The 16,567-nt window shown below is 50.5% G+C and overlaps 2 protein-coding genes across 3 annotated transcripts in view; both read right to left on the bottom strand.

Moving 5' to 3' along the window:
• ak8 (adenylate kinase 8) overlaps positions 1-3,206 on the bottom strand; it is a 7,992-nt gene extending 4,786 nt beyond the window's left edge. Inside the window, exons 1-6 of the mRNA XM_087849619.1 lie at positions 2,846-3,206; positions 2,472-2,565; positions 2,321-2,405; positions 1,487-1,536; positions 1,300-1,392; positions 1,058-1,126 (exon numbers count right to left, since the gene is read on the bottom strand). Coding sequence (XP_087705745.1) covers positions 1,058-1,126; positions 1,300-1,392; positions 1,487-1,536; positions 2,321-2,405; positions 2,472-2,555 — 381 coding nt within the window. The 5' untranslated portion in view covers positions 2,556-2,565; positions 2,846-3,206. The remainder of the gene's footprint in view (positions 1-1,057; positions 1,127-1,299; positions 1,393-1,486; positions 1,537-2,320; positions 2,406-2,471; positions 2,566-2,845) is intronic.
• A 349-nt stretch (positions 3,207-3,555) lies between these two features.
• On the bottom strand, positions 3,556-15,787 carry tsc1a (TSC complex subunit 1a). 2 transcript variants are annotated; one of them, XM_087849600.1, is made up of 22 exons: positions 15,640-15,787; positions 15,222-15,339; positions 14,941-15,044; positions 14,711-14,863; positions 14,429-14,573; positions 14,172-14,326; positions 14,012-14,085; positions 11,717-11,895; positions 11,557-11,621; positions 11,378-11,489; positions 11,214-11,281; positions 11,033-11,129; positions 10,760-10,962; positions 10,557-10,690; positions 10,089-10,159; positions 9,549-9,715; positions 9,276-9,458; positions 8,114-8,224; positions 7,585-7,707; positions 5,026-5,213; positions 4,812-4,952; positions 3,556-4,668 (listed from the first exon to the last, which is right to left on the bottom strand). In XM_087849600.1, exons 2-22 carry the CDS (start codon positions 15,328-15,330, stop codon positions 4,209-4,211), a joined length of 3,042 nt encoding a protein of 1,013 aa, XP_087705726.1. In that variant the 5' UTR covers positions 15,331-15,339; positions 15,640-15,787; the 3' UTR covers positions 3,556-4,208. The 2 variants fall into 2 exon arrangements, with proteins under 2 accessions (XP_087705726.1, XP_087705727.1); XM_087849601.1 differs by having other exon boundaries at positions 10,116-10,159.
• Between the last annotated feature and the right edge of the window lie 780 nt (positions 15,788-16,567).

Below are 16,567 nucleotides of genomic sequence, written 5' to 3'. Positions count from 1 at the left end.
TTACGTTTTGGCGTACCCGTCGAAACCAAGTGAAAGCAGAGTAATAAAGATCAGCCGACCTGTGGCGGAGGGTAGCCGAGGGCAGACAGGTATGTCCTGAACCAATCACAACACATGGTTCTTTCCCTTCATTACATAAAATGTTCACTCAAACTATACCAGACTAAAGTCTCGACACCGCTCTCTTTCCTGACCTTGTAGAAAAATCAAGGCAGTGTGTTTCATTCTGAATGTACTCTGATCGTTAAACATGGAATAAACTTCCTGTCTGCCATGTTTGATCACACGGGTCCAGCAGCTGATCGTGTAGAGACACGGAGATGTGTTGTTGAACTTCTTCACACTGAGCAACAATAAGAAGCAGACTAGAAACCCCCCTGTGGGGCTGCAGAGACCTCAGCGGACACCACAGACACTGGACCTGTGCTGCGACTGGGTCCTGCTCAAAGCTGCAGTACTGCAAAAGAAGGCAGAATTCTTCCAGACCTCCTGCAAAAAGCCCCGCCCTCTCAGACCTCCCGGCAGCGCAGGTAACCTGGGACAGGTGCCGCCGATCAAAGTCTTTATTTGTCTGGATGCGTTTTGAGCACGATGCCGCTTGAAGGCGTTCAGTTTGTGTCGCTGTTGTTGTGACAGCTGCTCCTCCGTCTTTCATTGCCTTAAACTGATCTGAAAGCAGCCCTCGCAAACGGGACGTGATGCTAACGAGGAGCGTCGGCGAGGAGCGGCCCGTGTGAATATAACACACATGATGTGACAGCAGCATCGCTTTGATCAGCCTGTCCTCGGGGAGAACGCTGCTCGGCCTGCTGGGAATCGTAGTAGGACACAACGGAGACCAGAGCGCTAATTATCATCAATCACAGACGCAAGTGAGGCGAGTAACGGGGGACGTTTCTAACAGGGGACGTTTCTAACAGGGGGGACCATTGTAACGGGGGGACGTTTCAAACGGGTCGTGACATGTGGCGCCGGCCATCTTTGACCCAGGTCTGTGCGAACACGGCACGAATGTTTAATGATGCTTTAAGCTAACCGGACTGTGAGGCTGACTCACCCGGTGGAAGCAGTCCATCTCCTTCAGCCTCTGCTGAACCAGTCCAACCAGCACCCCCTCCGAAAGCTCCTAAACACACAAAACACAGGTCACGTCAGGATGATGCACAGAATGAACAAACGGGCTCTAGACAGGAGGACCAGGGAGGGGTCGGGCGGTTTGGTCACAAAGTGACAACTCTGAGGTCAGACTTCATCATTAGAGTCAACAATCATATGATCAGATACAGACATCAGGTGTACCTGCTCGGCGTGCACGCTCAGCTCTGATTGGTACTGCAGTAAACTGCCTTCGGTCACGTGAACAGCTCTCAGCTCGGCGCTCAGCTTTTTGGCCTGAAGAAAAACCCCCAAAAAACATAGAAGAAGAAGAAACGTAAACGAGCAAGCGGAGGTCAGCTGAAAGTTTCCCACGCTCACTTGAACTCACCACGGTGTGTTTGCCGACAGCAGGAGGTCCCAGCACTATGACCCTGGGGACTGACACAGATCAGACGTCAGAAAACAAGCTGGTCACATGACCTGCAGTCTGACTGTTTCCTGCTGCAGACGCTTGCCAAAGATCACCACCGATAGGAGAAATGAAACACCTTACTGTCCTTAAACACAACACGCTGCATTCAAAGTCTCATGGACACACGACCACATCAATATTTCAGAAGAGCGTTGAGAGCGACGTCAGAACAAAGAACCACGACCTATCATTAGCGGTTTGTGAGTGCAGTGGTGTCCGTCTGTGCTGATGTTGCTGGAGTCAGAGCGCCCCCTATGGGCGGCAGCATGTTTCTGCCTCGGCTGTGTTTCGGTCCTTCTCTTGGCCAGATGTATTTGTTAGTTTGTTAGTTTATTTAAGCTTTTTATTGCTTATTGTGTAGCTGACGTCAGAGAACCTCGTGTGCTTGTGTCTTCATCGTTGCCACTGTTTCCGGTGCTGAACTCTAATCCTAACTGAACAACGGTTTAGATTTCAGATGTGCATAAAAGCATTTGTAAAACGTGGTGTCTGATGAGCCCCATAGTTACGTCTCGTTTTTAATAACGTCAGAATAAATTCCTGAAGCTTTACAGGTGTGCGAGCGTTTCGTTGGATTTCCAGATATCGCAAACGTCCTGTATGTGTTCCTGTGATAAAAATGATGAACTAAGGCTGAGACCATTTTAAGACTTTATAATCTGTCCGGTCTGTGTTTAAAGACAATTTTAAAGGAATGCTTTAAGCGATGCTAACAAATAAAAGCCATCAGGGACACGACGGCGTCCTCACCATCATCGCTGCTCCTCTGCAGCAGCCCGATCAGGTAGGAGATTGGATCAACAGGCTGATCGATCACCAGGCTGCACAGCATGCTCTGAAACACACACACAGTGAATGTAGAGCAGCTTCACACGTGGGAAACCTGCAGCTGCACCTTTACCTGCACCAGCTGGGCCACGTTGTGTTTGTCGGCGTAGACGAACGCCTGAGGAGGAATCCTCAGAGGCCTCACCGTCTCATCCATCAGGAAGTCCCTGAAAGCACCACCAGGCCCACCACACACAGATCAAACACTGATATTCTGTCCCGACTGCCCTGAACGCCGCACACCGACCATCTCCTGTACTCAGGGTTAGGGAGCCAACACGGACCCACAAATAAAAGGCTGTCAGCTGAATACACAACATACACTAAACACACAACTGTTCAAACATTTTCTGACAACGATAAAACACGAACATTTTAACGGTCAACCTAATTTTATCTTTTAAAAAGTTGACGTCCGCTTTCAGAGCTCCACTTCCGGCCTCTCACCTGTCCAAACACCTCTCACCGTTTCCCAGGAACTTTCTGTTGGCTGCTGAAGCGCGGGAAACATTAACAAACGTCTCGCGCTCAGACGTATCCGGTAAAATCCGAACTTTGGTACAAAAACGACGTTAAAACCGAAAATAACGACAACACCAAAGGCCTTCCCGCCTCTTCGCTCTCAGGGACGGTCGCTACGACGCGTTAGTCGGTTGCTAGGGAACGACGTCATCACTCGCGTGCAGGGCAAACGGTGCAGAGCTCACGAGGGGACGTTTCTTGAACGGTTAACTAAGGACGGTCGATCAGGACCCGACTGACGTCAGAAAAGTCTCATTTCCGCACGTTTGGCGCATTTTTACACCTGAGCCAGAACCTGGAGAAAAATGGCGCCTTTAAATCCGTCAGTGAGGAAAACATCAGGTTAGTTTTCCCTATAGTGTCAAATATTCAGATTAAAATACAATCACCCCCAAATTGCATATAAAAATTAATATAAAACAAAGATTAGTAATAATCTAGTTATAACAAATATAATTAGTAATAAATGTCATATTCATGGTGTCAAATATTAATAAGAGAATTCATTTAGAAACAAAGTTCACAAATTTCCTTAAAATAATGTTGGTTTTCAAATATATCTTAAATGTGTGGCAAATCTTTTTAAACAAAGAGCATTGAAAAGTGTGACAACTTTAACAAAGAACGCACAAACAGACGTTTGCATCTTTATTTCTGTCACCGTGTTTCAGGAGCACATCTTTGGTTTGTCTGCAGTTACTGATCAGCTGACAAATCCATAATGAAAACAATCATCAGTCAGTTTAATTTGGCATGAAGCACTTTTTGGCTTAAAGAGGAAAATCAGCTGAAACACAGACTGTAGAAAAAAGACAGACAAAGGCACGTCGCCGACTCTGAAGCTTCAGCGTTACAGTTTCAGCCGCGTCACTTTCTTGAGATCAAATCCTGGAATTTGATTGGCTGATGCAGGCGGCTGTAGCTGCCAGCTATCTGCGAGGCTTCACCTTAGCTAACTGGAGTCCCTGAACTAGACTCCTTTTATCATAACTATGGACCAATACTATGGCTGAGACTATGGCGGTACTAGCAGACCACCCAACAGACCACTCCCATCAGCACTGGATAGGAGCGACTGTCCTTTTGATTGGATGCCACTTATTAGAGGGCATATTTGTTTGTGGATACTAGCCAGGCTAGCTGTAGATTTAATTCCCCTGATAAATAACAATCGTTACTGAAAGTTTGCTGATCTTGGATCAGCCTGCTTATTGCCTTATCATTATTATCTTTATTGCTCTTTTCCAGAGTGAGGGCGGAGCCCCTAGGACCCCCACCTCCTCCTCCCTCAGATGTCGGGCAGTGTCTCGTCGTAGTCCATGATGCTCAGTTCGTGTCTCCTCTGTTGGACGGCGAGCGTCAGGTCTACGGGGGCCACGATGGGGTCTGCGGCTCGGCTCAGCGGCTCAGTCGGAGGACTTCCTACAGGGAGTGTGGCCTCCTCCACCTCCTGACCGAGTGGAGGGCTTGCTGGTTGGACATTCACCTCCTCCTCCTCCTCCTCCTCCTCCTCCTCCCCGACCTCCACCTCCTCCTCCTGGTTCTGATCTGTGGGTCTGAACAGCTGTCGGGCTCGTTGCTCCAGGAAGGAGCCGACAGCCAGCGGGGAGTCGATGGGGGAGAGTGAGAGGGACACGGGGGAGGTGGAAAGGACCTCCGCTGCTCCGTTCATGATCCCAACAGCAGAAGAAGACGGGAGGCGGGACTTTTGGCTTCCCTGAGCATCAGGTAAGGCTCCGCTGTCGGATCTGGAGGACGGCATGACACAGAAAGGCAAACATTTATCAACAAAGCACACGTGGAGAATAAAAGCCTGGTTCTGCCTGTCTCGTTAAATCATTTTGGACGTCTCTGTGGGATCGAGGCGTCCTCGGACCATGGCCCCGTTTACCTGCTGACGTCCCGCAGCTCGCCGTCTGGGTGAGCCCCGCCTCCCGCGATCTGACCGTACAGCTGAAGCATCTCGGTCTGCAGCGCCTGAGTAACTCTCCTCAGAGCGGCACAGCGGCTCTCCGACGCCGACAGCTCCGCCCTGAAAGCGACATACGCAGTCTGAGTCCGACGCTTCCCGTGTGGAGAGTTCCAGAAGGTGAAGCCGGACTGACCTGTTCTGGTTCTTGGTGTCCTCCAGCAGTTTCTTCTGGCTCAGGATCAGCTGGTCTTTCCTGGCCAGCTGGCTCTCCAGCTCAGTGATCCTGTGATTGGCTGCTTCCAGCTTCTGTCTCTGCTGGACATCGTTGTCCTTCAGCCTCAGGAACTCCTTACCCACACTGCACTGCAGCATGGACGCCTCCTGACACACAGCAGAGTACATTTAGAGCAGCGCACGCTCCATTCATCATAGTGACCACATTTGCATTACACAACAGGGTCAGCAGAGGGCGGTGTGTTGTTGAGAGAGTCGACTCCCCGACTTACGCCTGAGGAAGCGTAAAAGGAGAGCTGTAACTCTGTACGTGCTTTTAGTGAACCGTCTTTAATAAGAAACAAAAATCTAAATCAAAATATACGTTGAAGAAGAAACGGAGGGCTAAAAACTTTTAAATATTACTCTTTCTGGGTCACAAAATAAACTTTTAAGTTCTTTTCAAGCGAGAATGCAGCTGCTCGATTTATCAAGATATCATATATTTACAAACGCGCTCCGACGTTTTCGGAGACGTCTGTGACCCGCCAGCTCCACAGCAGACAGCGAGGTCGAGGATTATTACAGCCGGCGAGAACAGCGGACTCCCGGCACATCGCTTTCAACCCCCCCGCGGTCTTTTCGCTACTCAGGTTAAACAAACCCCAGTAGCTGTTTATTGTATTGAGTGTCCACTAAAATAAAAATAAAAGCGTTCTAACATCTCACCTGCTTGTTTTTATTAAGGTATGTACACGTATGTACATGTGCACTATTTTTATTAATAGAGATTTCACTACTGAGGTTAAACATGATGTATAAGTCACTTAGATCACTTCTAAATGTTAATGTTTGGTTTATTTCAGTGTTTTATTTGTTCCTGAGTAAACCGGTTTGGCTGTGATTAAAGTTAAATTAAGGACGGCAGTAAAAACTCCAGACCTGTGACATCATCAAGTACGCTGGTGTTCCAATTGTACAAATCGTGAGTCCGTGCTCGCGTTCTCAGCGAGTCCGGTCTCGCCGTGTTTACAACTTCCAAGCATTTGGAGTTTATCTACACGTACACGTATGTCTGCGCGATGATGTCGTTACACAACGACAGCAGCAGTGCTGCCACGTGTGGGACAGACACAGGAGCGACGTGTTTGTTTGGTCGTTCAGTGAAAGGCTTCGGGTAGTTAAGTTATACAGGCACAGTCGTCTTCTACAAGTTTGAAATTTAAAAAACAAAAAACATTTTCAGAAATATTTGTGTCTGTTTACTTGTTTGTTTTTGTACTACTTGAGCACTAAAGTGGCTCCAATGAGACGACAGCAGTGGCCCTCAGCTCGTTCATGTTCGAGGCCCCTGATCGACACAGAGCCCCTCCACTCCATCCACCCCCCTGAAGTCAACATATAAATAACTACATATAATTTAACTTGTGTTATATTGACAGTGTACATTATGGACATTCACTTTCTAACAACCTAGAATATGTACAATGATAATAAAACTGTGGGTGCTCCACAACAACTGTGGCTGAATAAAATATAAAAAGAAAGGAATAAACAGCAAACAGGAGAAATCTGTCGGCACAAACTGGAGAAGAAAATAGTTGCAAAGTGTTCAGAGAAGACAGAGTGTATGTGTGAGTGATGTCATAGCAACACACAGGTTTTTGCCTGCTGGCTAAAGCTGGCTAAAGCTGGTTAAAGCTGGCTGAAGCTGGCTGAAGCTGGCTGAAGTTGGCTGAAGCTAGCTAAAGCTGGCTGAAGCTTGCTGAAGCTGGCTGAAGCTGGCTGAAGCTGACTGAAGCTGACTGAAGTTGGCTGAAGCTGGCTGAAGTTGGCTGAAGCTGACTGAAGTTGGCTGAAGTTGGCTGAAGCTGGCTAAGGCTGGCTGAAGCTTGCTGAAGCTGGCTGAAGCTGGCTGAAGCTGACTGAAGCTGGCTGAAGCTGACTGAAGCTGGCTGAAGTTGGCTGAAGCTGACTGAAGTTGGCTGAAGTTGGCTGAAGCTGGCTAAGGCTGGCTGAAGCTTGCTGAAGCTGGCTGAAGCTGACTGAAGCAGACTGAAGCTGGCTGAAGCTGGCTGAAGCTTGCTGAAGCAGACTGAAACAGACTGAAGCTGGCTGAAGCTGGCTGAAGCTTGCTGAAGCTGATTGAAGCTGACTGGAGCAGACTGAAGCTGGCTGAAGCTTGCTGAAGCAGACTGAAACAGACTGAAGCTGGCTGAAGCTGGCTGAAGCTGCCAGAAGCTGCCTGAAGCTGATTGAAACTGACTGGAGCCGGCTGAAGCTGGCTGAAGCTGACTGAAGCTGACTGAAGCTGACTGAAGTTGGCTGAAGCTGGCTGAAGCTGACTGAAGCTGACTGAAGCTGACTGAAGCTGACTGAAGCTGGCTGAAGCTGACTGAAGCTGACTGAAGCTGGCTGAAGCTGGCTGAAGCTGACTGAAGCTGGCTGAAGCTGACTGAAGCTGGCTGAAGCTGGCTGAAGCTGACTGAAGCTGGCTGAAGCTGACTGAAGCTGACTGAAGCTGGTGTGTGGGTCTTACGGTGCAGCGCTGTGTCTCTCCGCCCTCCAGCTGTTGCTGCAGAGCTTTGTTGGTCTCTCCGAGCAGGACCAGCTGCTGGTTCAGCAGGAACATCTGTTGATGCAGCTGCTCACTGCTGCACAGCTGGAAACACACAGACACACAAACATCTGTAGAGCAGGACTGTGGGAGCAGCTGCCTCAGGACGTCAGCTGTGTTTACTGTTTTTGAGCCACAGGTTAACGAAGCTTCCAATCAACGACACGTCTGCTGCTGTCACTGAGGGCTCGTCCTCCTTCATTATACAGAAACAGAAAAACTGGCTTTGTCTTCAGTTTCTCTGCTGCTGGTTTAAACTGAAACAGTCTGAACACACAGACTCGTTACAGACTCGACAGATCTATCAGTGTCTGACAGGAAGTGAAACCCCTCTGACCCACATATCTGCCTCTGGTGTGTATTTAGTCGTCATGGACACACTGATGCTGCGAGGCCACACACAGAGAAGCAGCCGGGCGCCTTCAACGATGCCATCGAGTAATCTCCTCACCTTGACTGACAGCTGGGTCAGCTGGTGCTCAGCATTATACGCCCTGTAATTGGCTTTCTGAAGCTCCGCCTCCAGATCCTGCAGTTTGCTCTGGCACTCCTGCAGCTCACCCTGCAACAGCCAATCAGAGCACAGGATGTGAAGCTCTTTGCTGACGGTGTGTGTGTGTGTGTGTGTCTGTGTGTGTGTGTCTGTCTGTCTGTGTGTGTGTGTGTGTCTGTGTGTGTGTGTCTGTCTGTCTGTGTGTGTGTGTGTGTCTGTGTGTGTGTGTGTGTCTGTGTGTGTGTGTGTGTCTGTGTGTGTGTGTGTGTGTCTGTGTGTGTGTGTGTCTGTGTGTGTGTGTGTGTCTGTGTGTGTGTGTGTCTGTCTGTGTGTGTGTCTGTCTGTGTGTGTGTGTGTGTGTGTGTGTGTGTGTCTGTCTGTCTGTGTGTGTGTCTGTCTGTGTGTGTCTGTGTGTGTCTGTGTGTCTGTCTGTCTGTGTGTGTCTGTGTGTCTGTCTGTCTGTGTGTGTGTGTGTGTGTGTGTGTGTGTGTGTGTGTGTCTGTGTGTGTGTGTCTGTGTGTGTGTGTGTGTGTGTCTGTGTGTGTGTCTGTCTGTGTGTGTGTGTGTGTGTGTCTGTCTGTGTGTGTGTGTCTGTGTGTCTGTGTGTGTGTGTGTGTGTCTGTCTGTCTGTGTGTGTGTCTGTGTGTGTGTGTGTGTGTGTCTGTCTGTGTGTGTGTGTGTGTGTGTGTCTGTCTGTGTGTGTGTGTCTGTCTGTCTGTGTGTGTGTGTCTGTGTGTCTGTGTGTGTGTGTGTGTGTGTGTCTGTCTGTGTGTGTGTCTGTGTGTGTGTGTGTGTGTGTGTGTGTCTGTCTGTGTGTGTGTGTCTGTGTGTCTGTGTGTGTGTGTGTGTGTCTGTGTGTGTGTGTGTGTGTGTGTGTGTGTGTGTGTCTGTCTGTGTGTGTGTGTCTGTCTGTCTGTGTGTGTGTGTCTGTGTGTCTGTGTGTGTGTGTGTGTGTCTGTCTGTCTGTGTGTGTGTGTGTGTGTCTGTCTGTGTGTGTGTGTCTGTGTGTCTGTGTGTGTGTGTGTGTGTCTGTCTGTCTGTGTGTGTGTCTGTGTGTCTGTGTGTGTGTGTCTGTGTGTCTGTGTGTGTGTGTGTGTGTGTGTGTGTGTGTGTGTGTGACCTGCAGTCTCTGGCTCTCTCTCTGCTCGTCTCGTTGCAGCTGCAGCAGATGTGCAACGTGTGTGTGCAGCTGCTCGCTGCGTGTGTGCGCCTCGCGCTGCAGCGCTGAGTATCGGCGCTGCTCCTCGTCCAGACTCGCCCTCAGACTCCGGATCTCCTCGTCTTGAACGGCGAGCTGAGACTTCTGCAACCAGCAGCGTGACGGAGAGAAAAATGAGAGGAGGGGCTACGTGGGTGGCGTTCAGCATCATGATGAGGTTGACGTGTGTGTTACCATGGCAGCGCTCTGCTCCTCCAGCGTTGTGGCGTTGATGACCCTCCGCAGCAGCCGGCGGTTTCGGACGGCGTGCTGTTGCCGCTTGAAGCGCTCGTACTGGAGCTGAGCGTGGACGAGCAGCAGCTGATTGGTCAGAGACTGAAGCTCCTCCTCCTGGGTGGAGCCTGACACACACACACACAGTTCTAATGAAATCCTCTGTGCTGATGCAAACCCGGCAGCTTGACGCCGCAGCTTGACGCCGCAGCTCGTCTGACGGTCATTAAACGAGCTGGGCGTGGTCAGTACGGCGAATACGAGAGAACTGGAGCGCGGTGTCCCACAGCTGCCGCGAACCGCTTCCTCATCAGCCTCAAGACGTGAAAACTGAACCCGAGAACACCGGCGGGCTAGATCAAACCTGAACGCAGATTCAGGACGGCGCCCGCAAACAGCAGCGAAACGAATGTGGCGACGAGCTGAAACGGCGGCGCGGGGTCAGGAGCTTACAGCTTCATTTGCATATGAGGTTGATGAGAGTGACGAGTGTTCAGGTACCTTTGCTTTTCATGCTCTGCTGTTTACCTCCAAAGTGACTCCGATCCACCGACTTACTCCCAGCTGATGACCTGTGAACACCACAGAAGAAGAAAGAGGTGACGCAGGTTAGCACGTTTTACACATCGGACGGTCTCTGATGACACGCGTGCAGATGCTTCAAATCTAAGGACACGGTTTCATCCACAGACTAGATGTCGACGATGGCTGCGCCTCGCTCCGTCGACCGGCGAGCAGCGGGAATACTCGCTTCGTGTTTAATGTCTCGTTTTGGCGCCTCACCCCGACCGGCCTCTCCTCCCTCAGCCGTGCTGCAGCCTTCTTCCTGTCTCCACAGCGCTCGCTCAGTGGGGGTTTTGCGTTACAATATGAAGCTAGGCGACTCACACTGCGATACTGATCGGTGTGTTTTGGGCGTGAGGCGGCGTTCTGCCTGATAATGCCCTCTGATAACTTCCTGCGGCTCACCTCCTGCTGAGGCAATCGTGGGCGTCGTTTCCACGGGCGATCAGCTGGTCCAGAACCTCCAGAGGGGAGACAGAGGTCACCTCCTCCTCTCTGTTCTCCCTCTGTGGTCCTCCCCCCTTCTTCTCCAGCACCTCCTGCAGGACACAGCACGTTACTGAGCACGCTCACAAAAACCACCTGTGGCTCGGTCCACCTGACCTCACCTGGGTCTTCTTCCCAACGAACAGCATGGCCGCCCGGGGCAGAGCGAGCTCAAACAGCGGGTCGTACGGAGAGCTGGGGCTGTAGTCCGAGAGGGCGGAGCCTGGCTCTTCAAATCTGGGGTGAGGAGTGGTGAAGGAGGGAGGCAGGGGGACACCTGAAGCCTGCGTGGGGGTGGAGGTGATGAGGCGGTCGTCTTTAACATCTGGAGACAAAGAGAAGATGAAGAAACAGCTGCAGTGACATCACCGAGATCGATCAGCTGATCAGCTCACCTTCTCTGTTGTTGTTAACGAGGTCACTCAGCCCTTGCTCCTCCCCCTCAGTGATTGGCTGACAGGTTAACCCCTCCCCATCTTTGACCATCCTCACCTGCAGGGAGACAAAGCAAGACTCTTCCTGCTGCCCCTTCACAATAAAAGCATCCCAGTTGTTTAACTGAAGTCTTTAACTCACCTGGCTGCGGTCGGGCTCCTTAGTGGGAGGAGCCTCAAGAATGGAGGCTGATGAAGGCAATTTCTCACCTGCACACACACACACACACATTATTATTAATACACACACACACACACACACACACATCATTATTAATACACACACACACACAGATGTGAGGTCACCTGACATGGAGGTGCTCCTGCTCAGTGGGTGGGTGGAGCCTAAAGCAGTGCGTTCAGAAGGGGGTGTGGACAGACCGCAGTGTAAGGCGGGGCTCCACGTGACGTCGTCAGGCTGCACACAAACAGGAAGTGTTAGTGTTGCTCATCTGGCGCACAGATTAGACAGACAGGTGAGTTACCTGCGTGCAGGTGTTCAGGTTCAGCTGAGGCACACATCTGGAGCCCAGAGGACAGACTGAACTTCCTGTCAGCAAACAAATAAAAAACATTGTTTCCTTCTGGTTTCACTTTGACCTGTTACAAGCTGCACAGGAGGTCACATGATCTGCTGTTACTCACCTGAGCTGCTGACAGCGTCTGTGACCGGACTGCAGGTGAGGTCCAGGTGAGGGAGGGGGAGAGGTGTGATCAAAGAGCAGGACGAGGAGTAAATGTCCTCCTCGCATGAAGACTCCAGAGGATCCAGGGACACTCTGGAGCACTCGATCACGATGTCATGGACTTCGTAACACCTCCACCTGAGCAGGAGGAGGGGCGTGTCAGTCTGAGCTCAGCAGCTCGCTAACTCCAGCTGCTTCTCGCCAACAGCTTCAAATAAATCGCCCAGTAAAGGTCCCACAGCTCAGTGCTGGGCCCATCACAGCACCAGCAGTCAGAGGTTGGACACAGCTTCACATGGTTTTTCTTTCATGACTGTTTACATTGTAAATTCTCACTGAAGGCATCAAACTGTGAATGAAAACGTGGAATTATGAAGTAACTCCAAACATGTTTCATATCCACCCTCTGCTTTGATTCCTGCTTCGCTCACTCTCGGCCTTCTCTCCACGAGCTTCATGAGCTCGTCTCCTGAAACGGTTTCCAACAGTCTTGCAGGAGTTCAGAGATGCTGAGCGTTTGTCGGTCCTTTGCCTTCACTCTGCGCTCCATCTCATCCCAAACCATCTCCACTGGGTTCAGGTGGATGTGGAGGCCTCCATCACTCTCCTTCTTGGTCCTCACGCAGCCTGGAGGTGTGTTTGGAGTCACTGTGCTGTTGGAGAACAAATGATGGGACGGCATGTCGCTGCAGGATGCTGTGGTGGCCGTGCTGGGTCAGTGTGCCTTCACACCTCCTCCTCCAGGCGTCACAGTGGGAACATGCACGCAGAGACCATCGTTCACCTTTTCTCCCCAAAGGCAGGTGGAACCAAAGATCTCAGGTGTGGACTCATCAGACCAAAGCACAGATGGTCTAATGTCCATCCTTGTGTTTCTCAGACCAAACAAATCTCTGCTTGTTGCTTTTCCTCAGTCGTGGTTTCTCAGCAGCTGTTTGACCATAAAGGCCTGATTCACACAGTCTGCTCTGAACATGCACAGATGTGTCTGCTGCTGGAGCTCTGTGTGGCATCTATCTGGGCTCTGATCTGAGCTGCTGCTACATGATCCCAGATGTCTTCAGTTTGTATCTACAATGTGGAAAGTAGCACAAATAAAGAAAGCCCACTAAATGAGAAGCTGTGTCCAAACTTCTGACTGCTCGTGCAGATTTGATGTGACGATGACTCTAACCCGACCTCCGGTGACCCGGACTCTCACGTTTAGTTTAAACAGTTTGAAACTCAATGTTCAAACGCTGCAGTTCATACTTTACTCTGATTGGACAGCAGAGGTCATGTTTTACTCCTGCTGTGCTTCAGGTCACGTCTCAGAGGACGTCAGTGTGGATCCTGACGTTCGTGGTAGTGACGACATGCTCGCATTACCTCGCGTTTGTTTATTATCTATAGACCGTTTCATTGGTCGCAGTCGTCTTTGCTTTCCTGTTTCCACAGAAACAAGTTTTTCCTCTGAAGTAATCGCTATCTTGTATTTTGTTAGTTAGCGGTGGTCGCTTTTACTGCCACCTTCTGGCAGGAAGTGTATATGACATCCTGCAGACAGCAGCGGGAGAGAAAACATGTTTCAAACAGAAAACAGTCAAAGTTTCATTTTAAATGTTTGGAGACGTCAGAGTCACGAAACCCAAAGAAACCCAAAGAAAAACGTGCAGTTCGTGGGTCACTCGGCTACACTGCCTCTCTGATCAGTGTGAGAGGGTGGAGTTATCACGGCAGGTGCACTAGCCGTCGTGTCACACGCGTAGCTGCTGCGTCTGAGCGACCTCACTTCCTGAACAACTGCAGGATCAGAGTTTCGATCCTTAATCCTCAGATAGATAAAGAAGTGCACAAGGTTTCATTCCATCCGTATCCAGTCGGTGTTTCTATCATCTCCTAAATCACTGATCAGGCCGACCTGCCTCAGACTAACAGCTGCTGCAGACGTCCCTGTTTTTTAAAGCAGGTTACAAACTCACAGATGTGTTGCTCTGAGGCCACGTCGTGTGTGTGCCCGTGCTGACAGATCAGAGCGCATCACTTCCTGTCATTAGCTGGAATCGAGTGGCGAGCTTCGTCGTCAGATAAAGGAAAGTTAATGTTGAGCTCCGGTAAACACGCGTCTGCGACGTGAACTCAGCTCTACTCTAAGAAAACTCAGATGTTATTTTCTGTCTTTATTGTTGATTGAGCTCAGCGCTGGTTTCACTCTGTCAGAGGACCTGCTGACCTGCACGCTCAGGTGTGGTTTCTGTCTCCACGCTGGACTCACCTGGACGGGTCCAGTTCGTAGTCCTGAGTGCCTGTAACGAGCTCTGGGTGAACCCGGACGTGCTCCAACATCGGCTGACGGGACAGGACAGAGTGTGAGGTGAAACTGAAGGACACCTGCGGTCATCACATCAGTACCGCCCCCTCAGGTGTGCACTCACCTTCACCACCTCCTGGAAGGTGTCCAGGTTCTCCTTCATGCTGTAGTGCAGCCGCAGGTAGGAGATGAAGCTACAGGGGAACATCCCATACAGGCGGTGGAACAGAGAGTACGTACCTGCATGGAGGTGCACCAGGTGGGCCACAGGCTCATGACCTGCACGAGCCAATCAGAAAACATCTTATCAACCACTCAGAGAAGCAGACTGACCAATCAGAAAGCACAAGGAGCTGCAGCGCCCCCTGCTGTGGGAGTTACCTGGGTTTTTGCAGCTGCGGGATGCAAGGCGCCCAAACACGTCGAAGAAGTCATTGATGTGCTGCTTGCCGGCCTGAGGAATCATGGGTAACAGAGTGACCAGGACCAGGACTCCCGTGATGAGGACGACCACATCGCTGTCCGTCTGAAAAACAGGAAGTGGAATTCTGAGTTTACAGCAGCAGGAATCCGACCTGTGAGGAGGTCACATGATCGACACCATGACAGAATCTGAATGCAGGAGGACAGGTGTGTCTCAGGTGTGTCTCAGGTGTGTGTTACCTTGAGGCAGCGCAGCAGTGAGAGCAGCAGCGGCGAGCGGCTGATGTGATGAACCCATGGCGGCTGTTTCCTGATCAGGTGACCCAGCAGGGTGAGGGCGCCCAGCCTGGTCCCGGATCGACTCACAGACTCGTTGAGCTTCTCCAGCAGCACCTAGTGGGCGGGGCCAACAGGTGTTAGAGTCACAGAGAGTGTAAAGAACAGGAGGTCTGCGAGCAGGCGAGGCTCACTTTGTGATGCGGCTCCCTGATGGAGGAGAGGAGGAGCAGGGCCTGAGACGATGACGAGTCCAGGTAGTACTCCACCACGGAGGAGAGGACAGCGCCCCCTTTGTCTGAGAGGAGAAACATGCATGCTGGGAGCTCTGCACTGATTGGCCGTCACAAGTGATGTCAGACTGAGTTGATAAGGTTGCTTTGTTGGACGTCAGCAAAACTGCAGCTTCGTGATTGGTTCACGTGGTGAGCGCGTCACAGAGACCTGCGTCACTCATTCGTGCTGTCGAACTCACCTGTACTCAGCTGCTGGTTGACTGCGGCTCTCGCTCGCTCCGCCTCCTGCAGCTCTGAACTGTCCAGTGAGAGCAGGAGCTCGCTGATGCTCGCCTGCTCCCTGGACATCGCGGACACCTGCAATACGGCCAGACAGTGAACGCATCATAACACAGGCCAGACAGCTGAACGTCACGTGAGGTCACGTTGACGTCATCGTGTTCAGTTCTCTGTGACAGAGGAACAAAATCAATAATCGATGATTATCTGCTACTTATTTTTCCGTCCCCACACAGTCATCAATGTGTGCTGGGCTAGCACTGCGCAACCTTTGACCTCACGCCTGTTGTGTAACAGCTGCTGTCACGTCACTGCTAGCCCCCCGTTAGCAGCTGATGCTAATCTAACATGCTAACAAGCAGTGTAGTGGCCACGTACCGGCGTCCCGGGACCCGACCCCGCGGAGGAGCCTCCGGCCGGGATACGGAGCGCAGACAGCCGCTCAAACCGACCAAAGAGCCGCAGAGACGGTTAGCTTCAGACCTGCTGATCCCAGCACGGAGCAGCCATCTTCAGCTACAGCAGGGCCCGCCCACCGCGGTGACACGAGCCTCAGCAGCCAATCACACACAGGAGGCGTTCAGAGCCACCCGTCAGGATGGGAAAAAGGATTTATTATTATTATTATTGTTGTTGTTGTTGTTATACTTTTGTGTGGATACAAACAAACATCTTTTTCTTGATTCAGATAGTTTTTTTCTTAGCTTGTGTTTTTTATATCAGTGTTTTCACTGATTTTATTTCTTTTTCTTTTGACCGTTTCTTCTTTGTGCTCGTGATGTTTTAGTAGACGGGTTATGAGTATAGAGACGTCTTTGTAAACCTTGTTATTTCTCTGGTGTTGAAAATGTTTGATGTCTCAGTAAGTCTTTAGTGTTCCTTTTAACTGCTGAACTATTGGACAGTGTCTTTTACACTATCACTGTACACACTGTACATGTATGCAGCACTACCTCTGCACTACAGCCCAACAGTATTTTTACTCATCTGTGTTTATTTATTCCACTCTTGTTTTATAAACATACATTTTCTTTATTTACATAAGTCAGTGCTGACGGGCTCTGAGCCTCAGGATTTCATTGCAGCAGTGATGTGCCATTCTTAGCTGTGATGACAAATAAAAACTTGACACTTGGAGGAAGCCTTCTTCTGGTTAAGGTCTGAGGTGCACAAAGATATTTGTATTTAAATGTATGCGTCAGCTGAGAGTCTGGATGTTCCCTTTGGTCTTTGGAGGCTCCGAGGCTGACTGCTCTGAGTGTTTGATTGTTGCATCAGATGAAACAACAGGAAGGAAAGTCTGCGG

Source organism: Neolamprologus brichardi, chromosome 12, assembly GCF_056152115.1.
Source record: "Neolamprologus brichardi isolate AB-2024 chromosome 12, ASM5615211v1, whole genome shotgun sequence".
Lineage (NCBI taxonomy): Eukaryota > Metazoa > Chordata > Actinopteri > Cichliformes > Cichlidae > Neolamprologus > Neolamprologus brichardi.
The sequence above is the reverse complement of the archived record's forward strand: the minus strand, read 5'-3'. Positions and strand labels throughout refer to the sequence as shown.

What these genes read in the sequence shown, in the direction of transcription:
- tsc1a (XM_087849600.1), bottom strand. Translation starts at nt 15,330, where the DNA reads ATGTCCAGGGAGCAGGCGAGCATCAGCGAGCTCCTGCTCTCACTGGAC. An exon ending in TCGTTGGGAAGAAGACCCAG is followed by an intron (nt 10,691 to 10,759) that starts GTGAGGTCAGGT and finishes TGTGTCCTGCAG; the next exon opens with GAGGTGCTGGAGAAGAAGGG. An exon ending in GAGAGAGCCAGAGACTGCAG is followed by an intron (nt 8,225 to 9,275) that starts GTCACACACACA and finishes TGGCTGTTGCAG; the next exon opens with GGTGAGCTGCAGGAGTGCCA.